Consider the following 24824-nt stretch of genomic DNA (forward strand, 5'->3'; position numbering starts at 1 on the left):
TTATTTCCATACTTGTGAGGACAGTGTTCACTAGTGAAAATGGTTCAAATCTGTAAACGGTCAAAGTTAGGGTATAGTAATTTTAAACAGTGAAAAAAGTAAACAAGAAATCTTCAAAAGTGTAAGTTTGTGTGTGTCTAACCTGCATTTCTTCGTCAGAAACAGAAGTATCTTTAGAGTACTGTAGAAACTGAGCAACATAAGTCATTATAGACTTTTCATCGGGATCCCTAACATCAACATCTGCAATACAAATACACCATTGTTATATGATAATTTCACATACATAGAAAACAGAAGCACAAACGTATTACTGGTAACAAACAGTTACAAACAAAACAAAACTGCACAGCATACAGTGCATTTGCACTGCCCAAACACACACTTACCAGCTGGATCTAGTAGTCTGGGGATGTGAAGTTCCCTTTCAGCAATGTGGAAGGCTTCCTCCAGGTTCTGTCTGTTCGTTCTTGTTCGGGCTCTGGTTAGGTCCACTATATTCGGTCTTAGAGCATGAAGTATAGCCAAAAACACTACGCCACTCCTCCAGCTCACCTTAAAATCCTTCACATTCAGAGTACAACCAGCCCTGAAAAGACAGAAAAAGATGAATGGTTTTATAGTACAGAATCTCACTGTTCCCAAGAATCCCTGTCAGCAGGTTGTTCCTCACCTCTGGCACTGCTCTCTAACCCACAGCAGCAGGGCTTTCTTGGCAGATACACGGAAACGTGCGTGCAGGGGTGAACCACGGGGTGGCACTGGACTGCTGCGGGCACTGCTGCTGGTGGAACGCGTGTCCAAACTCGCCAGCGACTCCAGAGACGACTGACGGGAACTAAAGGACAATGTGCTGGCCAACTCTTCAATCTAAACAATGTAGAAGACCCATCAGAAAAGTCATCCAACAAAACATGACAATCATTCTCCTCAGTTTATAATGTATCTAGGGGTTGATATAACCCCAACTCTTTTGTTACACTGAGACAGCAAACGTACATGAAAGTGCATGATGATGGTCCAGACCAGACCCAGAATGATGGAAGGCTTGCCGTCCATGATGTCCGAGACATTGATGTTGACCAGTTTGATCTGCAGGGTAAAGATGTTGATAAAGTTACAGATGTTGATATTTCAGCTTCATACAGAAGTGAATTAAAACTAGGGCAAAGAAAAATGAGACAAATGAGACAAATGCGTTTGTTCTTCAAAGCAGCAGACCATAATCTTTTATTAGCCACATGCTAACAAGTCTCCCTCTACTTAAAAACTAATAAAACACAGCTTAATTTCTTAATATGTACTTTCCCCATTCAGTCCCATGCATGCTGGGAACAGAAAATCTGCCCAAACAAACAAAAATGTAGTTTCAACACAAATTAAGTTTTTGTTATGCAAATTTAAACTGATTGAAAGCCCGTTGAAATACATTTCCATGAGTTTTTTTCCCAAGTGTGGCATCTTACCGATTTCCTCATAAGGAACGCTAGAGCTTTCTCAATGTTTGATCTGTGCTGAAATGTCCCCCTTCCTTTCTCCCGGCTCTGTAATGAAGGTTGGTTATGATTATTAGACAGACCAGACACTTGATGGACCTCAATGGGGTCCATCAACAGTTTGGTTACCGACATTCTTCAAAATATCTTCATTTGAGTTTAGCAGAAGAAAGAAATTCATACAGGTTTGAAACAACTTGAGGGTGAGTAAATGATGACAGAATTTTCATTTGTAAGTGAACTATTCCTTTAACAACTATTGAACTAGACACTTACCATTCTCTGACCACTCATCACCTCCAGCAGATCCAATAGTCTGCTTCCATCTCTGAATTCATTGAAAAGATCCAGCACAGTAACCGGAGGAGTCCTCTGAGAGAGCAGAATGAAATATCCCATATTCAACACCAGAATGCACATGGTTTATAACTTCAGAACTAAACCATACAGGCAAATCACATGAAAACATTTCAGAGCCATATCTCACCTCAGAATTAAGAAATAAAATACATTTTGGCTAAAAAACAAACAATTTTACACTTACATTTTTTTTTTTTTTTTTTTTGCATTGTGGCTTAATTTTCATGACAAATTCCCCCTTAAATCTACCCTAAACGTTTTGAATAAAATTGTATTGCTGGAATATTGTGAAGTGTCCATTTGCATCAGTTTTGTTAGGTAACAGGAGTCAGTGCTCACGGCAGATATTCAAACTATGTCTAGAGGACAAATCAGACAAGCTTATGTGAACTCAACCTTTTACATAAAACTGAGGGGAGACAGAAATGAGCATATGAAATGATCTGAAATGACAACTTGATGTCTCTTTTCTGTGCGCACATATCCCGTTCATGCCTGTAGGATGCCAAGCCACGTCAAACTGATTGTGTCATTTGCTCACTTTATAAGTAGCCGTGGCTGTGAATATGTGTGTTCACGAGTGTGTGCGCTGACACAACTGTTGCTGTCTGTCTTTCTGGTCCATGTTTGAGAAGATTATATTTACCCCCTGCACACCCCTCATTCCCTCCCCGCTATTGGAGAACCTGCAGGAATGACCTCTACCAACAACACTTTTCATAACCGTCATTTATCTGTAGTTTAGCTGCAGTTTCCGAAGTGAAAAAGTCTGTGTTATTTGCAGTTAATGCAAATTATTAAAAATAATGCAAATGAAGATCATGATGATTCAGATAAACACGACAGAGTCTATTACTGATATAGATTTTCTGAGTCAAGATTAACTTTGATGAACTTTGACCCTCACCTTAGACAGCTGGGCATTGATCCAGTTGGTGAAGGTTCTCTTCTGAATTTGTTCCTGCTCCACTGAGGGCAGAACAGACAGGAGAAAACAAGCATGAAAACCAGCATGTACAAGCATAGTGAGCGAACACATTACACACATATGATCTGCAGGATTGTATCTCTGTGTGCTGTGTTCATTTCAATTGAAACAATGTCTAAGAATAGATCTTATAAATGCATGAGCAAGAAACAGGTGCATTTATATTCGACAATAACATCTACTGTATGTAAGGCATAATAAGACTGGTCAGGTTTGTCAATTTCATTTAATTGAATGTGTAGCAATGCGTAAATAATATTTTAATATGTACAGGAAAGAAACTGTATATTTACACATTAATTCATTCATTCATTTTATTTGTCTTAATAATTTGCATGTGGTTCCCATGAAATGCAATTCAGACCTAAAAGCAGTCACGTCAAATAGAGTGCAATTTATGTTTACCGTTATAAAGTTCCACAAAATCAATGAGCTCATCGGCTGTGTGAAGAAAATCTTTATCCTCCATTCTCTGACAATCCACTTGTTCCATTCTTCTCCTTGAACAAGAACCTTCAAATCTCTGACAATACGTCCGAGTCTACACAGATCAACTTTGACCAAAACTGTTTTCTCAAGAGTTGCCGACTCTCTTCTCAAACAAGCACGTAAAATCTCCAACCGCTGTTTCTATGAACCCCATAAGACGAATCTGATCGCCAACCCGACTCTGTTTTGAGCAGTGATTCTAAAAGAGCTCTCCCTCATTAACTGCTAAACATGGCCACACTCACTATGAATAAGACTCTCAGGTCAGTTATCAGGATAATGTCGCTGTTGACCGACTGACCCACAAAGAGAGGACGAGAGAGTGTGTGTTTGAATACATTCTTTGACAGGACTGGCAGGGTTTGACAGTCACTGTTTCCACACTCCTGTATCAGTAGCACAGAATGAGGGAAAGCTTTGAGATGGTTAAAGTTATCAGCTGACACCCACCCTCAGTTTCCTGTGGATTTATTTAGAGTTCAGCTATCAAACACTAATGCACTTTTACACTTGACACAGTTAACCCAGGGTCATTTTTACCCTGGGAAAATGATTTGTCAAGCACTAAGGAAGTACATAATACTGTGTGTTGTATTGTTGTTAAACAACTTGCAGTGCACAACATGCATAACCCAGTAAATGAAGTCTACTGTATTTACAGGGTAAAAAAAAAAAAAACCTAAAGACCCATCCCAGACAGCAACATAGTGTAGGCCCATATCAGGCCCACATCTGGCACGTGTGGAATCCACATTGGTCAACCAGATGTGGGCCGGATCTAGGCCAACGCTGTGTTGCTGTCTGGGATAGTCTAGGTTACCCTAGTGCGAAAATGTTTTATTATAGTAATACAAAAAATATTTATACCAAATTTGTTTATACATCATTTCAGTCAAATATAATAAATGACATTTATTAATGACATCTATCTGTAGCGATAAAAAAACTGAACCTCATGTTGCTAGTGTTGTTATTAAGCAAAAGAGAAAACAACATGGAGATCAGGTATGGTTCCTGGGATTTGTAACAGAGTTATTAGTTAGTTGATGTTACTTTTTTTTATTGTTTCTCTAGTTTTGCAGAGATGAATAGAAGCTGAATATGAGCTAACTTTAATTTAAAACGCTCAAATAAAAATATACTTAAAAAACACAGTGAGGCAAGTGCAGAGAGGGAAACACAAACTCATTGAATCTTTCACCAAGGTGTTGATCCACCTCAGAAAGAAAGATTGAAAACAACAAAATTCTCTCAGCAAACACTGAGAGACATGAACTTTACAGAAACACAATGATAGACTGGAATGTTTCCATTGAACAAAGGTCACGTCTTGTGTGTTCTAATGTGTTTTGGGAGGTTCGTAAATCGTTACATACAACACTAGGGGTGTGCATTGGCACTGCCCTCACAATTCGATTCGATTACGATTCACCAGGTAACGATTCGATTCAATTCGATTCTACGATGCATTGCGATGCATCAAAATTCTACTGCACACAACAAGGCAAATTTTTCATCAGTCATGAGGCAATACAAGCAGTCATTGAACAACAGATTTTATTGGCTGCTATGTGTGTATTATCACTCTCCTGTATCTTTGACATAAATGTCATTAAACAAAATAAAATTGAATGGTACAGGGTATTGTATATGGCATTTTCAAACCTGAAAAAGAAAACACAAATCACTGCTTTCTAGGGCTGTAATCTCCCAGTCGATTAGTCGATTGTTGGTCGATACGTTCTGGCTTGACCAAAATTCTGATTGGTCGATTTTTTGCCGCGTTCATTTCATCAGTTTTGCCGCGTTCATTTCATCAGTTTTGCCGCGTTCATTTCATTCGTTTTGCGCGTTCATTTCATCAGGTGGAAAGCACTAATGTCTAATGGGGGTGTTTTCAGAGCACCCCTGTTTCACAGGTAACAGTATGTCTTCAGAACACCCCCCTTGTTTTCACTTCTTTTGGATTAGCCCAACCCACCGGAGAATAGAGACAGATTGAAGAAAGTAGGCTACTAGAAGGTTTGCTGAATGTTATTTATTTAATTGAGAGACCGTTTAATTCATGGTCAGTCCTCTTCTACCATGTCAACAAAGACATCGGCGGTGTGGCAGCATTTGTTTTTTTAGAAGAGGGGAAAAAAATATTGGAGCCCAATGCGCAGTGCCCACTGTTTGTATTAGTTATTTCGTTTTTCTCTTGATCTGGTTTGTTTAATAAATATAATTTTTTTATTCAAATGGACGTGCCTTTTGTGTTTAAGAGTAAAAGCTTTATGTTAGTCTATTGTCTCAGCCGCGAAGCTGCGCTCCTGTGTTCAGCCAACTGATCTATGACATTCATATAGATCAGTGGTTCAGCCTCGTCTTGTCTATAACGTTAATGGGAAACTTCCCATTAACTTCGTAGAATCCGAAATGTGCCCAGATGTCCGCTTTTCCAAGCTTTAGGTGCGTTTTTAATTACCCGTCTATCGCGGTAATCTCCCTCCGCCTCAGCCGTCTTGATTGTTGTTGTTGTTATGCCCACGAAAGTAACTTTATTGTCCAACTCAAGGCCAGAAAATAAACAGTGACATAATCGATTATGGCACTTTGCCGCATCGATGCTGAATCGTGCATATCCCGCATTGCGATGCATCGCCGAATCGATTATTGTTGACACCACTATACAACACCTCCCTTTGAGCAGAACAACAGAGGGAGGGGAAACAATGCTGAAACGATCAAGCAGATAAAAAAGAAAAGCCCCATAACATGCCTTTGACTGACACTTCAATTAGGCGGTACAGATACCGTGAACAAATTACTGACCGTTTCATAATAATTCATAATACGGTAATAGTGAACTAAAACCAAATGCACTACCACGCCTAAAAAGCTCCTTAATTAACCCGAATGACCTTTACATGATATACAACAAATATTGAAAATTAATTTAAAATTATGTTTGGTGTGTTAATCAAATCTTTTGCCAATTTCTGTAAGACTGCACTCCAGAATGGGCAATACTTTTATGATTATGAAATACTTTTTATTCTAAGCACCTCACCTTGTGATCCATGTCTCTTCCTGTGAGACCTTTCAGATGGGTGTTCAACCCCGACAAAACGAGGCAACTTCTTTTTGTTGTCTTTTAAGGAGACATCAGCAGTGATTGCACCATGATGTTCAGATATACATATGATAGAACAATATTATGGCAATTAAAAATGCAGTGTTATTTTGATTATTGCATACTACTGTACCTGTTGTCCAACTAGTTTCAGATTTACTACAAACTCACCCATGCTGATGTCATCAGATTTACTATCCAATAATTTCCTGTCTCATAATCAGTTGTTGCATGTTGGAGTGTGCAATGGTAAATGCTTTATAAACCAGCCTCATCTTGCAGTGCAGCAAATCAGTACAAAACTCCTGCATCGGAAATCTGGAAAGCATGTGTCAGCTGAAGAACTGAAAACTACCGTAAACACACGGCACAACTTGCCCGGTAACCTTTAGCTAAGTAATTCAAGATCAAGTGCTGCAGGTTTTAAAAAAGGCTCCACCTTTTACCCATGTCAAAAAAAGAAACACACACACACTGCATGTCCACACAGGCGCTGATTAACGCTTCTCCTAATGCAGTTCTACTCTATCCTCAGGGCTCCGGCAGTGATCAACATGTTAAGACATTAATTACTTACTGATTCTTTAGACATAAAACAAAATATGTTTCACAATCTCCCCAGCCATCAAGTTTAGCCATATTCAACTGACTTTTTTTGTTAATCTCAGAACTCTGACAGAGAGAAATATTAGCAAAGAATTACAACTTTTTATTTTTGTGTAGTTTGTCATAATGGTATTTTTTCCTAATGATTTTCAAATAACATCAAGCAGCCTGAAACACAACAAACCCACTGTAAAAAGTGATTTCACTTAACTTAAAAAAGTGAGGAAACCCATTGTCTTAAAATTATTAAGTAAATAACTTCATGTGTAATTAAAAAAAAAAAAGTTATGGTGAATTGTCAAGTTCACATAACTTATTTTTTTTCCATTACGAATGAAGTAATTTACTTAATTTTAAGGCAACAGGTTTTCTCACTTTTCTTTTTCTTTTTTTAAGTTAAATCAACTACACTTTTTACAGTGTAGGGATGCACAATATATCGGCCACCATTTCGGTATCAGCCGATATATTTTCATTTTAAAGGAATAGTTCACTTCAAAATTAAAATTCTGTCATCATTTATTCACCCTCTCAAGTTGTTTCAAACCTGTATGAATTTCTTTCTTCTGCTGAACACAAAATAAGATATTTTGAAGAATGTCAGTGACCAAACTGTTGATGGACCCCATTGACTTCCATAGTATTTTTTTTCCTACCATGGAAGTCAATGGGGTCCATCAACAGGTTGGTTATCGACATTCTTCAAAATATCTTCCTTTGTGTTCAGCAGAAGAAAGAAATTCATACAGGTTTGAAACAATTTGAGAGGGTGAGTAAATGATGACAGAATATTAATTTTTAAGTGAACTATTCCTTTAATGTTATCGTTATCGGCCCGAAAAGAACATTTGGCCAATATATTAAAGGGGACATGTCATGAAAATCTGACTTTTTACATTTTTTAATGCTATAATCGGGTTCCATGTGCATCTACCAACCCAGAAAACATGAAAAGTGACAACCCAGTAACTTTGTTTTGGTAAGCCTTTCTCTGCAAGCATGTCAAAAAATAAGAAGATCAGATTTCACTCCCCTTCTGACGAATGAAGGGGAATTTATTATAATATTGCCACCCCTTAATCTGCATGTTTACCCCCACAGCGCTGCCATTTGGTTTTCAACAGTGTAACCAGTTATAACGCAATGGCAAAAGTTCGAGCAAAGCATCTAAACTGTTCTGTCGTTGCTGCACAGATGAGCACAGAACACAATATTGGACCAAAAAATGTCACAGGTGTCATACTTATAATTATAAATCCCTCAGGGAACTGTGTCAACTTGTGTAAAAGTTAAACATGACGGTACATGTCACCTTTAAAGCTGATAAATAATGGACTATTTCCTTCAGTTGAGACATTTCAGATATGCAATATTCGCCATGATGGCTTTGAATTGCTTAAAATATGATTGGAATCACATGCTATGGAAAATACATTGAAGTGCAACATGTGCGGCACAAGTCTGTCATATAGGCTACATAAAATTATAATGAGAACATTATAATTGTGTTTGGGATGTGGCTTTTAATGGTGAGACTTGTGTTTTTGTAATCAGGCTTTTGTTTCGTTTTTGACCGGAGGTTCACGTGACAAAAGAAAACATACAAAATGCCCAATATACACAATACACGAGTAACACAGAACAGAATAACTTTGAGTATTTCTGAAAGGTCAATTAATAAAGGAAATTGAGACATTTGAGGCATGAACTGAATGAAGAACTTGAACATGAACTTGAACTGAATGAAGAAATATGATATTTTCTGTCCAATTTTTGTGGACATTTTTCTTTTTTTTTTCTTTTCTTTTTCCCCCTGTGTTGGTTAATTTAATTAGGTGATTCTACGTTAATTGCGATTAATCACAGCAAATTGTGCGATTAATTCGTTCATTTTTTTAAGCGATTCCCAGCCCTAATATATTTGGTTATCGGCTTTCAAATATAAAGAGTGATCCGTATCGGCCAAAATGTTCATATCAGTAATCGTTATCGGTATTCATATCCCTAATCTCACTCATTGTCAACATTTATTTCACAGTGATTTTGACTGCTTAAAGTAAATTGACTACAATGTAAATTACTAAATCTATTTTTTCTTCTTCATGGGGGTCCCTTACAGTATGTCTTCTGGAGGAGTTTAACCGACCCCTCAGCTCTACAATCGAGCAAGGAGCAATTATGGTTTTTCAGAAGAAATCCCGTAATATTTGCCTAAATTATGTTCATTAAGAAATCACATTTTTTATCACCTTACTCTGCAACAACAACAGAAAGAGGGAAGATTTCGGTGGATAAAAAACAAATCTAATCACACCTTTGCATGCTAGAAAATAAAAAAACACTTTTGTGCAACTCTTCATGACTCTGCCTGTTCCCAAACATTCTGCAAAACACGTGACCATGCTGTAATTATGCCTTAAATAAAGTAATTCATTTCATCCTTTCAAAGCATACCGTGTTTGGGGGTGTGTGTGTGAGAGAGCGAGAGCTATTTTAACCCATACTGTTTAGTATCACCGATAAATCAGTTTGATCTGCTCTTGAGGAGACCAAAAGTTTGTTAAATGAACGAATACATTTATATCATCCTCCAGATGATATGAAGTCGGATGAAAATTACATTGCAATAGATATAGTGATAATATCAGCCCTATAACAGACAATGAGAAGGTTTTATTTGAGTTTTATGCTCAATCAGAGCTTCCATCTGACCTTGCAGTAGTATGTGGACATCATCGATGTCTAGCGGGAGTGAGCCACGTTCAACGGGCGGGTCTCCGGATGTCCTCTGTGATGTCATGGTTCCCACGGAGACGGTTCAGCTGAGAACCACCTGAGGGATTGCAGCATCTGTCGAGGGGACAGATGAGGTCATATCAGTCCAGGTTTATTTTAACATTCCTTTGACACAGAGTTGTATTACAATTTCTGTTATGAATTAATTTGTTTGGCTGTAACTTTTCTTAAGGGTTTGTTTTGTAATTTAAGGAAGCATTTCTAAAAAAAATATACGTCAATTAAGGAAAATCAATAAATGGTGTACTAATTTAGAGCAATATTCTCAATATACTTTATAATGTTTAAATTGAAATATTTTGATCAGAAACCAGGAAAAACTTTGTTTTGGCAGAGCCAACAATTCAAATAATTCCTGATGGACATTTTTTCTTGTCCAAGAAGCCGTTTCACTCAGATATGTCACAATAATGAAGAAAAGATTATCACAACTTCCCTTTCATTTAAATTCCTGCAGTTAGACAAAAAAGTCAGCAGTTGTGCCTTCTAAGGATCCAAAACTGCCACTTTTTCAGGATGCGTGGGGAATTATTAAATTATTATACATTTTCGATTAATTGTTTTTCTATTGTCTTAAAGACAACTTTCTTAAATAAACAAAGTCATGGTAAAATGTCATTGCATGTCCTTGCAGCACAACATGACTCTGTTAGAGTAGAGGGGTGTGCTATCCCGAGAGAGAGAGAGAGAGAGAGAGAGAGAGAGAGAGAGAGAGAGAGAGAGAGAGAGAGAGAGAGAGAGAGAGAGAGAGAGATGAGAGTAATGATGTGGAATGAAAACACACAGCATGCATTAACACGAACCGGACACACTACCAAAGATCAAACATTATAGTGTGCTGGGATCACAGCCGAATCACACTAAATATGACATGGAAGTTACATGGAAACTTCATCAACACGGACTGACCACCACAGCATCTGAAGCATTTCACACGTACACAACATTACCCCTGGACCATAACATATGCAAAGCAGAGACACATCTTCTATGGAAACTTATGTCACTGCCTTTTAACAAAACATTGTGATAACTTTGTCTTTGATAAGGGATAATTCACACAGAATGTAAACATCATATCATATCACACACATATCATTGTTTACGTACTATAATTCTGTTTAAATTGTAGCTAAATTAAGCTATTTTCCAACTAGTGAAGAACTGCTACAGTTGATTTGTGTAAACTACTTCTTTAAACCAATAGGGCATTCTAAAACATGTTTTATCTACTTTTTATATGTATGAGAGAAATCATTGTCAAAACAACAAAAAAACAGTGCTCACCCATAGAAGCTGTAACGTTAAGTGACTTTACGTAGGCTAACTAAGCTCTCCTCCAAGCTAGTTTACATCATCACGTCCTACTCAACATTTGGCCAACCCATAACGTTGAACAAGTCAATGGCATATAAAAATGACACATGACAATGACAGAAACGTTCCGTTCCGCACACGGTCCAGAATAACCAGCGTGACCTCTGACACACAGAATGCCTTGAGCGCGAGAGAGGCGTCGCGCGCTCCACGGGCACCAAAATAGCGCTCGCGCGGGCACGACGGTATCACAAAGAGTACAATATCAATATCAACTATCAAACACTCATTTGAGCCCCGAAATTAATATTTTAAACTATAACTATCTATAGCTATTATAGTTAATTAGTTAGCCTATATAAAAGTACGCCTATAGGCCTATTTGTTTTACAGTATTTAGGCTATTTTTTTAATTAAACGTTTTAAATTAAGAACACAATAAATAACAACAATAAAGATAGGCCTAGTTAATAAGGCTATTCAATAAATGGTGTGATTACAATTATGCTATTCAATGACCTTATAGCTGTCAATATGGGTCTGTTGAACTCGGGTTCTACTCACATGTTTGGCAAAGTATGAAAAACTCTCTTCAAATATCCACTAACACATCCAGTGTTGAATGTTTTCCGTCGTCAACTACACTAACGGCAAAATCGTTAGGGGGTTCATATTACTTCGTGTAGCGAAGAGTGAAGTTATAGATTCCCTCCCATTCGCAGCTGAGCTCACCGGGAGAAGCGGCCGGGCGGCGGAGTGTGTGTGTGTGTGTGCGAGAGAGAGTGAAACCGGACGCGCCCGCGGGGGTCTCTAATTATAACAACCACTCAGGGCAGCGAATAGACACACAGGAGCATAGCCGGAGCACATACCCTCTGTGCAGATCAATATGCACGGTGCGAATTATTAGAGCATTTGTGCAGGTCCCCCACCAAATGAATGCAGCCACGCCAAAGAAGTCAAAACTAGGTCTACTTAGTGTGGCCTTAGTAAAGTAACAGCAAGTTTCATAGGCTACAAGTATAGGTTTTAAATGGGCTTTAAAGTTTCAGTATTGAGCAATTATGTAATAAAGTAGGCTAGTAGTCTACATGACGCAAAGGTCACAGCCAATTTTTTTTACAGTCTACGCCTACGGTCACAGCCATAGGTCACAGCACGTATTTTTCACCAGTTGCTAAATAGACACAATATGGTAGGCCTCGCGCTCTTTCCATTGACATCAGTTTCAGGACACATCCTTAATAATTACAATAATTAATACCAATAACACTGTGTAGAAGAATCTGATGCAGAACTAAAGGAAATGTTGTGAGCATGATCACACTGTTCAAGTGATAGCTCATATTATTGAGTCTCTGAAGTCAACCAGAAACTTCCCAAATTGACCACTAGACGTCCCTGTGGCGTCATTTTAGAAAAGTTTGTTACTTGAAGATAGTCTCAGTTTACAGCTTTTCCTTTAGTGCTCTTTTTTTTTTACAGTCTATGGTTTAATGCGAAAAATAACATGTTAACTCTATAATAGGTACTTTGTAGCCTACTTTTCAGGTACACTGTAAAAAGTGATATGATCAATAAGTTTTACATTGCTTTAACTCGTCAAAATAAGTTAAGCAGTTTTCATTTAAGTTTAAATTACTTTACACCCAAGTTGATTGAACTTAAATATAAGGCAGCAACTTTCTTTTTTTCTCTCTCTTTTTTTACACAGTGTAATAGATATTCTGTAAAATTTTTTAGTTTTTTTAATGTTTGGAATTATTAATCAAATTTGCCCAATCCTAGTTGTCTTCTATTCAGACTTCTGCTTGATTTGGTAGCAAACAGTTATGTCTAAAATGTCTGTTGGTCATCCAAACATTTCCAATGTAATTTCATTTATACTCCAATTATGTAGACAATACATGTAATAAAAGAACTGAATTAAGTTGGCGCAATTGTCATCCTCGCCCCGTCAGTTGTCAATTATAAAGACCTCTTTTTGAGAAAAGTGCTTCTTTGATTTTTTTGCCACATGTTGCCATGGTAAGTATCTGACTAAACTCAGTGTGTTTGTAGCCTGACGTCTCATTTAACCTGTCCTGACACCATCCTATTCTTTTCTTTCTGGAGCCAGGACTAACCACAGCCCACACGATGGATGGATGAATAGATGAATACATGGATTAGAGGATGAAGGTGCTTCCCATTCTCTTCCATGTGAATGAGTCTGAACAAAAAGAGGTTCTTTCCTCTTCATTAAGTTAATGGATGTACGGCTGATGTACCTGAGCATAGTGAGTGAGACGTACAGAGATTTCAGAGCCTGAGGGCCTGGATCAACTTCCACAAACACGGACACATCGGCTCCTTCCCTGTTTGTCTTTGGTCTTATGTGACATGTCTTTATTAGGGCTGGATGCAGTTGGCGCTACAGAGACAGCCCCGTGTGTTTTAGGTGGGGTTGGCATTGCCGTTTCTGATAAATTACAGATTTGTGCAAGATCAGCGTCAGAGGTTCTTCAGGGCTACAAGTGCAAGTGAGATTTCTGGAGAGTTCTGCATCTTCTGTCCAGGTATCTTTGACCTCGCGGAACCTAAGACAAATAGAAGTAAGATAAGTGAGGTTTATGTTTTAGAAATACTTTTATTTTACTAATTACTGTGATTTAGGCACTTGTTTTATCCACTGAGATCCACAATCACTGGAAACACAATGGCTCCTCTGAGGTCTGGAGCACAGGGGTGAGAAACTTACAAACCACTTTATTTATTTATTAATTATTATTTTTTACAGAGGTTTGAAAACATTTTGGTTTATCTTATCATAGTTTTAAAAATTTAATATTTTTATGACTGATTTTCAAATTAGAAATACACCACACTGTAAAAAAAAAAAGTGATCAGTTGACAACTAAAAAAACAGGGAGGAAACCCATTGCCTTAAAACTATTATGTAAATAAACATCATGCGTAATTAAAAAGATTAAGTTATGTGTTCACATAACTTAATTTTTTCAATTACGCATGATGTTTATAAATAATTTTAAGGCAACAGGTTTCCTCACTTTTACAAGTTGTCAACTGAACACTTTTTATAGTGCACCTTTCGAAATTTTGTGGTTGGTAAGATTTTTTTAAATGTTATTTATTTTAATAAAAAATACAGTAATGTTGTGAAATATTACCAATTAAAACAACTTTTCGATTTTTAAATGTAATCTCAAAATGTATTCCTGAATTTCCAGCACCTTTACTCCAGTCTTCAGTGTCGCATGTTCCTTCAGAAATTATTCTAATATGCTGATTTGGTGTTTAAGAAACATTTATTACTATTATCAATGTTGATCACATTTTTGTGGAACCATGATATAGTATATACATTTCTTTCAGGATCCTTTAATGAATAGAAAATTCAAAATAACAATAATTTGAAATAGAAATCTTTAACGTTTTAACATTGTCTTTACTGTCACCTTTGATCAATGAATGTATTCATTTCTTTAAATAAACATTTGAATGACAGTGTACATGTTGAATGTAATGTGTAATGTGACCTTCATATAAATAAAAGACAAACGGTTCTGCTTTCATGGATCATTACAACTCAAATAATGAATAGCTCTAATAATAAACTGCATGTGTAACGTTAATCAAGAGTAATTAGGCCTACTTGATGTTTTTTAGGAAGAGCACCAACAGAATATTAAACATTGGGACACATGTCCTCATTAACATGAACTTCTGTGGTATGTATGTGTGCTAGATTGTCTCCTGCTGTGACCCTGTGCTGTGTGACACTGGCTGTTTGGCTGTGCTGTGGAGCTCATACTGAGGCTTCTGTGCTCAACCTGAAGCGTTTCATCGGCTGCGCAGTTCGAGAATTTACCTTTCTGGCCCGTAAGCCGGGATGCGGTGGGCTGCACATCTCCACTGACGCCTGCTGGGGACGCTGTGAGACCTGGGAAGTAAGCATTTACTAAAGAGCTCTTGCCACACACCTGCAATGATGAATACTTGATCAAGATGATATAAAACTGTCAATGAGAAAATACTTTATGACAAGGATAGTAATGCATTGAAATGACTTAAAGGAACACTCCGACTTTTTGGGACTTTATCCTATTCAACTTATCCCCCAGAGTTAGATAAATCCATACATAACTTTTTCATCTCCGTGTGTGCTATGAGTCTGTTTGACGCACCCACCGCTAGCCTAGCTTAGCACAAAGACTGGATGTAAATGGTTGCAGCTAGCATACTAATCCAAATAAGTGACAAAATAACGCAAACATTTTCCTATTTACATGTTGTGATTTGTATAGTCACAGAGTGTACAAAAAACAAAGTCACATGAAACACAGACATATTTTAACCGTATAAATACTGGGAACTATATTCTCTGAAGGCGAAGCACTGCTACTTGGGCGGAGTGATAACCGCAGCACCTGAGACGCGCCGTGGGAGGAGCAGAGAGTTCGTTCAGAGCGCGTCTCAGGTGCGCTGCGGTTATCACTCCGCCCAAGTAGCAGTGCTTCGCCTTCAGAGAATATAGTTCCCAGTATTTATACGGTTAAAATATGTCTGTGTTTCATGTGACTTTGTTTTTTGCACACTCTGTGACTATATAAATCACAACATGTAAATAGGAAAATGTTTGCGTTATTTTGTCACTTATTTGGATTAGTATGCTGCAACCATTTACATCCAGTCTTTGTGCTAAGCTAGGCTAGCGGTGGGTGCGACTTATAGCACGCACGGAGATGAAAAAGGTATGTATGGACTTATCTAACTCTGGGGGATACGTTGAATAGGCTAAAGTCCCAAAAAGTCGGAGTGTTCCTTTAATAGGGTTTTAAAATTGATCAAATTAATAATAATAAAAACCCCAGATATATTACTCAGTGGCAAAAAAATAATAGATTATGTGGTTTTGCTAGCAGCCAACAGGGTTTGAAAACAATATATTATATATTAGAAAGATTGTTTTATATTCGAGTTTGCATTTGCATTATTTGTGGTTTGTAATTGTGTTGAATTTTTACACACAGAGCGGTTGAAGGGACTTTTATAAACTCACGTTGACCCAAATAATCACTTTCTGAAAAATAAAAAAAATTTAACAGCTTTTCCTTTAGTGCTCTCTTGGGTGGATTGCTGGAAATTAAAGGGGGGAAAAGAACAACAGGAAATTGAGGAAAATGGTAGCAATATTTGCTGTCAGACCTGGCATTATTTTCTACTGTTGTTTTTATAGTTTTATAATGTTTTTCAAAAAAAATGATTATAATAATAAATTTTATAAATAATAATGTTTAATAATACTATGTTTTACATAGTACCACAATTGTATGTATTATGTATAAATATTACTAATATTATTACTGCTCAGACAATTTATTGTCTATAATATTTATTGTCATCTCACAGAGAATTTATTGTATACGAGTACAGCAACACACACAATGTAAAAAATGTGCTAGTGTCAAAATCAACTAGTTTTAATTCAAAAATAAAAAAATTATATAGCTGGATCAACCTGACAACATTAGAGCACTCCAGTTTTAAGGATGAGATCAGGACTGCACAGTTTCACTTTTAAAGGAAAAAAGTGCCTTCAGAGACAAATTTCTATTTCAGTTAATGGCGTTTGGATTGGAACAGACAGTTGGGACATTATTAAAATTGAATGATTAGTATATTGTTAAATATTAAAGTGTAGAGTCTATCTAAAAAAGAAACCAGTACACAAATGAAAAGTCCTCATTATGCCACCTCACCTGTCAATCACTGCAGAAGCCTGTCCTGGACCCGCCCTTCATCGAGTCGCATCAGCGCGTGTGCACCTATAACGAGACCCGATTAGAGACGGTGCAGCTGCCCAACTGCTCAGCAGACGTGGACCCGTCCTACACCTATCCAGTGGCCCTGCGGTGTGACTGCGGCGTGTGTCTCACCAGCACCACTGAATGCATCACCTCTGTCTGATACGCTGGAGAAACCAGCCATTATGTCAGGGGTAGAACACCAATGTGCACTGCAGGAATAACAGTTTACCTTCAAATGGTCATCCTCTTTTTATGATATAGCCTTCTCCTTTTTCTGAAAAGAGCATGATATTAATAAAATCAAACTGCAAACACCACACCTGCGATATTCTGTCCTAAACTGATTTAAAGAACATTATAATCAAATGGCTGCACATGCGAGCTGGGTAACATAAACCAACTCCAATTCTGTTCCAATGGTAACGTTTTTGTTGTTGTTGCTTTGCTTATTTTTCCTGGAGATTTGTTATATGTTTGTTCCAAACGGTAGATGCAAAAGTCTTGTGACTATGACACGTCCGTCCGTGTGTGTGTGTGTGTGTGTGTGTGAGTGCTAAAGAAAGTCTTGTGGATCTCATGGATGTATCATTAGGGGGTCCAACCACCTGTTCAATGCTGCTTCATCTGAATCACTGATTCATCTCTGACAGTCATATACTGTATTATATATACAGTACCACCTGCTCGTGCTCTTCCTTCTCAGGCCAATGGTGAACTTTCTGTGTATTTACTTTGTTCATATACTTAATCCATTCCTGCATCTACACTGTTTCATGTGCTGATCACACACATATGAAATATATGAGAATGAGAATAAATAAATTTCTCATCATCAGCAGCATCCTGCAGCACTGAAGACTAATATCTCAGAAAGCTGTATTACTGTGAGTTCACATGTCCCAGCAGTCCCTGCCAGATAAATTATTTAAAACCTCACTAATGTGAAAATGATGAGAAAACATTTTCCTCTCCTATTCTGGCATCGTATTGAGCAGCTGACGCTTATGATTATTATTACCTTTTCCTTTATATACATTCTGGTGTGTAACGCCTCAAGGTAAAATTCAGCAGTTTTGTACTGGAAATTACATTTAGGGCCAACAGTTTCATATAGTTTCATTAAGATCCACAATTAGAAATGTGTGCAGATTAGTTGAATTGATTTTGATGGGTAAATGTGGTGGTTCCTTCACAAGAGCGGGACAAAAATGCTATTTCATTCAAACAAAAATACTTAAATTGATTGTTCTGGTCAGCTTCTGATCAATCACTATTATCAATTATGATCAATTATCCTTCCCTCGGGTCATTTTCACCCGAAACCGTTTAAATAAAATAAAATTGAGTGTTCATCAGAGGAGTCCAAGACCCTGGGACTTTTGTCACACTTGAACCGAGAATACACACAAATGGATTCAATGAGTTTTGTGGTAAGAAATTTTAAAAAGTAACAAATCCTTCAGTCGCGGGACTCGCGGATCAATTTGACCCCATTAGGAATGGAATGCGAGGAATGCTTCAGTACACAGAAAAAACTAAAAATGCTCAAAATTCAAACTGGAAAATGCTAAAACTTTACCAAAAAAATATTTCATAATGTCGTATCTGAATGCATACTGAATAGAAATGACTTTAGGACCCAGCAGAACAGCTCATTTGCTCCATATATAGGCCATCTAGTGGCATGAGTCATGAAATATGTTATAGCTAATAATGTTAAATAATTTTTTTTCCAATAGAGGTCGGCAGCAAATGTAGATATTTTGAGCTGAATTAAAAGGGTTATGCATGAAATTGTGAGTTATTTTGAATTTAAGTTGAAACAATGTGAGGAATGTGCTTAAATTACTATTTATTTATTTTTTATTGATCAAATCTAGTCATTTAAAGTAAAAATATATAATTTTAGGGCTTCGCAAGGGAAAGATACACTGTAAAACCGGATAAGTTAATATAACTCAAAAAAATAGTTGAAACTGATTACATCGAAAATTTTAAGTGATACTAACTTAATTTTATAAGTTAAAGAAACATCCTTTTTTTAAGTAACTGGTACTAGGTCATTTTAACTGATACCAACTTAATCTTACAAGTTACTATAACATTATTGATTAAGTCATTTTACAAGTAGTTTTTGGGTTCACAGAACATATTAAAATTAATTAAAGATAACTTACATTTTTTTGTTACCTTCATAAGTTTTTATTTCTCAGTAACAAAATTACTCCATTAATTTTTTTTATTTGCATTATCAAGTAACTAAATTGCTAGCTATACACATTCTGAAATAAAATAAAAACAGGTTAACACACACAATTTAAATTCAAGTTACTCTTTTATTAAATAACCACAAAACATCAACAATAAATTGTTTGTCAAATGGAAATTCTCCAAAACAGTACAAGGCCCTTGATGTTTGCTCAATGATTTACTACACTGCACATAACCTTATTAGCATACAGAAATCAAAGATATGATTACTACAGTGTAAACTGCAATGTCGTACTGTACGTTGAACCATCATACTTGAACACATCTGCAAGCTGTTTTCAAAGTACTAATTTCCTTGCTCTATGGTGTGCACTAAAAGTGACAGAAGTGTAATTTTAACTGAAATTTAAAATTAAGGAGTGCCATTGTACAGGTAAAATTTGAGTACCGTGCAAAAGTTTATTTTATTTTATTTCTTTAAGGCGTAATTAGTTAAAAAAGCATGACAAGTGCATCAGCCAATGTGAGAAAATCTACTGTATAATCATGTTACCCTCAAGTACAACCCGCAATCTTCTCTGGGCAGAATAACGTGGCATCTGTTAAATTGCCATTAATGGAGAGGAGACCGAGTGGTACGCCATCAATGCCTGGTTCATCAGAATGTTCTACCTGAAGACAAGAACAGAGATCTGTTACTCTTAACTTCCAAAAGAGGACAGCTAATAAGTAGTGCTGTGTTGAAAAAATCGATTCACCAATTCTGAATCGATTTTCATATTAATTTCTAAAGATCGATCCGTAACTCAGAGGATCGATTTAATAACAGGCCTATATTTTCCCCATAAACACACTGAGACATGGCGACCGGCAGCGCTGCGGTCTCTCTGAATCCACCATAGACAGAGTATATAAGACTTGTTGACCAGAAATGAGGAAAGAGCCGTTCACATAGTGCGTTTTTTGCGCGTGCAAATTCGTTTTCCAGCCGCGCGGCCCGCGCCTCTGTTCATGGTTGCATAGCAACGACAGACGCAACGGGAAAGCACGCGCTTGTGGAAAGGAGAAAGCGGTGCAAACTGCGCTCTCCATGATGACGAGGAAGTATCATCAAAAAATGTATTGATTTCTAGCCCTTGCATTAGCTTTACTACTAGATATATTCATTGAGATGATAAATAAAAAGCCGCCCTGTACAGCTATGATCAGCTGTTCGGCCGAGCTTTCCATGTTGTTACGGAAAGGCCGCTGGTTGTCGTCACATGACCTGTTGAGATGCATTGAAGTGCTTCTCACTGAATTTGCACGCGTATAAAACGCGATATGTGAACGGCCCCTAAAGTGGTATCGTGTGCGGTTGTATCTAGTTTAAAAGGCCTTTTAAATATGAACGCAGTTTTGGATTAAATAAAAGGACAGTCAAGTCAAATAAAACACGTTTTATCTCCTGTTTAGTTGGTAACACTACATTAAGATACCATTCATTAATATTACTTAATGCCTTATCTAACATCAACACATTGAGTGAACAATATATTTTTACAACATTAATGTATGTTTGTGAATGTTATTTAATACAAACACTTGATTGTTCATGAACAGTTAAAACTTTTGAAAATTTTATATTTTAAGAATATAAGATCGGATCGGATCGGATCGAATCGAATCGAATAATGATAATCGATTCAAGATCTTGAGAATCGGAATCGAATCGATTCTTGAAATTTGAATCGATACCCAGCACTACTAATAAGTGACAAGTGACATATATTTACCTCTATTCCAAACCATTCTATACCATACAATAACTACAATTATAAAATAAAATAATATATATATATATATATATATATATATATATACATATATTAAAAACCTGGAACTAGGACCAGAATGACATCTGAATAGCAACTGAGATGGTTGGTAACCAAACAGTGAAACACTTACATCCCACGTCTTGAGAAAGTTGGAGTCATCCTCTTGCAGACGAGCAGGGAGAGCACGAAGGATGGCAGCTCGTCGTACATGGACGTCAACTTTTTCCTTCAGTGTGAGAATTAGACGAGTATGAGAATCTTGATTTAACATGGAATATTGTGGCAAGCAGGACGAGGTCGAGAGACGTGAGAGAACGGCGCAAGACCGGTCGGATCTCTCACGGAAGAGCTGAAGCATAAAAGGGAGAGCGACGACAGTGGAGATCGAGAGAGGAACAGGCCTGAACTTGTGTTTTGTGTGGCCAGCAGTCGTCCGCGAAGGGCTGCTGGCTTATACTTTCGTTTTGTATTTGTTATTAAAATCTTTGAATGTTCTACGGGTCCCGCTTCCTTCCCATAACAACGAACTGCGTTAAACTGGTGCCGAAACCCGGGAAGGAGGCGGCGGGAACCGGTGAACATTCAAAGATTTTAATAACAAAATAAAACAAATCTCGTGGACAACTGCTGGCCACACAAAACAGAAACATAACATAAAATCAGGCCTGTCCTCTCTCGAACTTTACTGTTGTCGCTCCCCCTTTTATGCTTCCGGTCCTCCGTGAGAGATACGAGACCGGTGCGTCGCACAGGTGTCGCTCATCAGTAATGACGCTATATGTGCCGTCCTCCCACGGCCCTCGACCTCGTCCTGCTCACCACAAATATAAACTGCACAGCCACACAATACCATGCATCACCCTAAAATGTCTGTAAATACTACCAAAATATTTCAAAATCCACTGCAGTTTCTATATCAGGCATCAAGAAGTGTAACCAACTGACCTGGAGGTAATATATCCTGAGGAACTGACTCAGACCACTTTCCCTGTGCGAGCAGCTTTCTTTCTGGACAAGCTCTGTAGACGGGGAGCATGCTGGTCCAACAAGGCATAAAAGTGGTTCTTCAGGCGACGTTTCTACATTTTGTCAGATCTGCAAAAATTAATAAGTGATTAAGCCAAGGTTTATGTACAGAGTATACATTTGTGATCCTGTAGAAAAAAAACATGTAGCTACTGCAAAATAAATAGTTTAAACCTGACACACTGAAAAAGAACCAAACATAAAAATTTGCTGTCAGTTCTCACCATTCGGCCATCCAATATGTAGGTTACTTTCTTTCTTCAGTAGAACACTAAAAAAAAATTGTTTTAACTGAACCTGTTAGATTCCAATAAAGTCAACAAGTGCCACCACTTTGTGAGTCAAAAGCAGATATAGACAACCGATTATAACATTATTACCAGGAGTCAAGAGTCTGAAGCTCAAGATTTCTGTCATTAATTTTGTGTTGCTTGTTTATGTTTTTTGACTCGCAAAGTGACAGCACCTGTTGACCTGCATTTTATGAATCACCAAGGACCTAGCCTGGGAAAACCCAGACCCTCTCAGTTGTAACTGAGTAAGGGTCTGGCAAAGCTCCATAGACAATTCATTTCCACAGGAGCGTCACCAACGGACGTCGGAAAGATCTAAAACCAATCAGAGCGATGAATGACATGACGTATGCAGAGCGACGGAGAAACATCTCGAGACTCTCAGCAATTCACTGTTTGTGTTAACGAAAATGACCATTTTAAATCGCTTGAAACAGACGCGATAGCTGATTCGAACGAGTGATGTTGTGATGTTCCACGGCGGCATCCATGTCTGTAATGTACAAAATCTGCGTCACCGTCTCTGCTCTGTCGTCATCGTGTAAAACGTTTCTGATTGGTGCCGCGATTTCGGCGGATTGGAAATGGGTTTCAATGGGCTCTTTGCCAGACCCACTTGCAGAGCAAATCTAAATTTGCCGGAAGTGGTCTGGGTTTTCCCAGGCTACCAAGGACCATGAGTTCAGCTAAAAATCATCTTTAGTGTTCTACTGAAGAAAGAATGTCACCTACATCTTGCATGGCCGAGAGAGAGTAAATGAACGGCAAATGTTCAGTTCTGGGTCAACTATTCCTTTAAATATAAAATATTTTCAAGTGAACTAAGAAAAATATGTTTTACCTGTGACTCCATTTTAAAGGCAGGCCAGCATTCCAGGATCTCACCAAAAGGTTAGGTTATCAGTGATGACTTCTTGACATCTCTGGGCAAGGCCGTCTTCTTCATTGACTCCTTTTATCAAAGATAGAAGCACAAAGTTTGCACTTTAACGCACGCCTTTGATTGTTTTCCCTTTTCAATTTGTGTTGTGCACTAAATAATATGAATTCACATTTTAGTATGCAATGAAAGTGTATTAAAATGAACAATTAGACATAGGCTAAACATACCAAACTTAACTGCCAGCTGCTTCACTTTTAGCCTGAAAAGAGAGAGATTGAGAAGTTAGTCAGGTTGTAATATTTGCCAAAATACTAGGAAATATATGTGAAGCACATGACGCTAATCAGTTACTTAATCGACATTGCTCAGTCTGATCAACCTTAAACGTTTAAAAAAAATATTGTACAATTTGGTTTTTGAAATGTTAAATTAAGCAAGAACATTAACGTCTCTGCTAAATAACACAAGCTTTACATGGTATGACTTGAGCATACTATTTTAATAAATTTAAAAAATACATGTCCTTACAAAAATGTAAAACACGTGGAACAAATTGCATCAAATTATTGTCAAACCTCTATGAAAACAACTACTTTAAGCATGCGCGCCAATTAAATATGAGTCACAGCCCGCCATTTTGAGGTTATTAAAATGTGTTGCCCGAATACTATAATGTGTGCACAACCGATGCAAAAAGACAAAGACAGACTTTAAAAATATATATATATATATTAAAACTAACAGTTAAAAACAGTTGCTTCAACAATTAAATCCATATTACCTTTAGTGAGGCATGATAAAATGACTCAAATCATTATACTTTTTGCAAATGCATAAAATACATTAACTGCAAAGACACTAAAACTATTTTCAGAAAATAAAACAGGGAACTTACCAGATTCGCGTGCCCAAAGAGAAGAGGAATAACTATGGCGGCAAATCAATGACAATAATAAACGAGCGCACAGCTGATGCTGGCGCGCGCGGTAAATGACTTTCGCGAGCGAATAACAGATCTACACGCGAGGAAACGGGAACTCGCGAGCTCATTCAAGCCCTGTGCGCGCGTAGACATCTCCTCTGCACGCAATTCAAGCCCTCGCGTGCGCGCAGACATCTCCTCTGCACGCAATACAAGCAATCGCGCGCGCGCACGATCATTCCCCACGCTCTCGCGCTCGATCTGCTCTCGCCTGCTGATTTTGCTCGCTCGAACACTTTTATTTTTGGCAGTCGAGGGGCGGGGCTTACTGTTTTAATAACCTCAAATGTCATTGGTTACATCTTTTTTCCCGGAAGTCACTTGTGATTGGACGCCTGTGATTGTCAATCAAGAGCGGCAAAGGCACGACCCAAAAGCTGGTTGTCAACCACCGTTAAAAACAAAGAAGAAGAAGACAATCACTTGACTTAAGACATGGCTTCATTAACGGAGCAGATGCATGCGAGTTATCACTTAATTTGTTTTTATTTTATTTATTTATTGTTGTTTATTAATGTGTAATGTGATTTAATGCATTGTTAATATAGAATAGATTCTTACCAGAAACTACACTAGTCTTAGGGGTAGTGATTGCATTCTTGTGTTGTTAAGAGATATTTACAGACTGTAATGAC

At 37.6% G+C, this 24824-nt stretch overlaps 2 protein-coding genes and 1 long non-coding RNA gene across 19 annotated transcripts in view; 1 reads left to right on the forward strand and 2 right to left on the reverse strand.

Annotated features, from left to right (window-relative positions):
- syne2b (spectrin repeat containing, nuclear envelope 2b) overlaps nucleotides 1-11951 on the reverse strand; it is a 111063-nt gene extending 99112 nt beyond the window's left edge. For 9 of the 17 annotated variants that reach the window (XM_079635685.1, XM_079635690.1, XM_079635689.1 and 6 more), the window contains exons 1-9: nucleotides 11732-11941; nucleotides 9767-9904; nucleotides 2764-2825; nucleotides 1773-1868; nucleotides 1467-1544; nucleotides 1000-1092; nucleotides 674-870; nucleotides 390-589; nucleotides 143-243 (exon numbers count right to left, since the gene is read on the reverse strand). In XM_079635685.1, coding sequence (XP_079491811.1) covers nucleotides 143-243; nucleotides 390-589; nucleotides 674-870; nucleotides 1000-1092; nucleotides 1467-1544; nucleotides 1773-1868; nucleotides 2764-2825; nucleotides 9767-9854 — 915 coding nt within the window. In that variant the 5' untranslated portion in view covers nucleotides 9855-9904; nucleotides 11732-11941. Of the gene's footprint in view, nucleotides 1-142; nucleotides 244-389; nucleotides 590-673; nucleotides 871-999; nucleotides 1093-1466; nucleotides 1545-1772; nucleotides 1869-2763; nucleotides 2826-6385; nucleotides 6467-6619; nucleotides 6867-9766; nucleotides 9905-11731 lie in introns of those variants that run through there. The other 8 variants (XM_079635697.1, XM_079635691.1, XM_079635698.1 and 5 more) reach the window with 6 other exon arrangements.
- A 1337-nt stretch (nucleotides 11952-13288) lies between these two features.
- gphb5 (glycoprotein hormone subunit beta 5) lies at nucleotides 13289-17817 on the forward strand. Its single transcript, XM_079635102.1, has 4 exons — nucleotides 13289-13725; nucleotides 13823-13894; nucleotides 14916-15117; nucleotides 16946-17817. The coding sequence occupies exons 2-4, from the start codon at nucleotides 13866-13868 to the stop codon at nucleotides 17135-17137; spliced, it is 423 nt and encodes a 140-aa protein (XP_079491228.1). The 5' UTR covers nucleotides 13289-13725; nucleotides 13823-13865; the 3' UTR covers nucleotides 17138-17817.
- Nucleotides 17818-19296: 1479 nt separating this feature from the next.
- On the reverse strand, nucleotides 19297-24402 carry LOC307010789. Its single transcript, XR_013800271.1, has 6 exons — nucleotides 24103-24402; nucleotides 23435-23466; nucleotides 23166-23276; nucleotides 21951-22100; nucleotides 21136-21231; nucleotides 19297-19860 (listed from the first exon to the last, which is right to left on the reverse strand). It is a non-coding gene; the product is annotated as an uncharacterized lncRNA (long non-coding RNA).
- Nucleotides 24403-24824: the final 422 nt, after the last annotated feature.

The sequence above is a fragment of the Phoxinus phoxinus genome, assembly GCF_949152265.1.
Source record: "Phoxinus phoxinus genome assembly, chromosome: 14".
Taxonomy (NCBI): domain Eukaryota; kingdom Metazoa; phylum Chordata; class Actinopteri; order Cypriniformes; family Leuciscidae; genus Phoxinus; species Phoxinus phoxinus.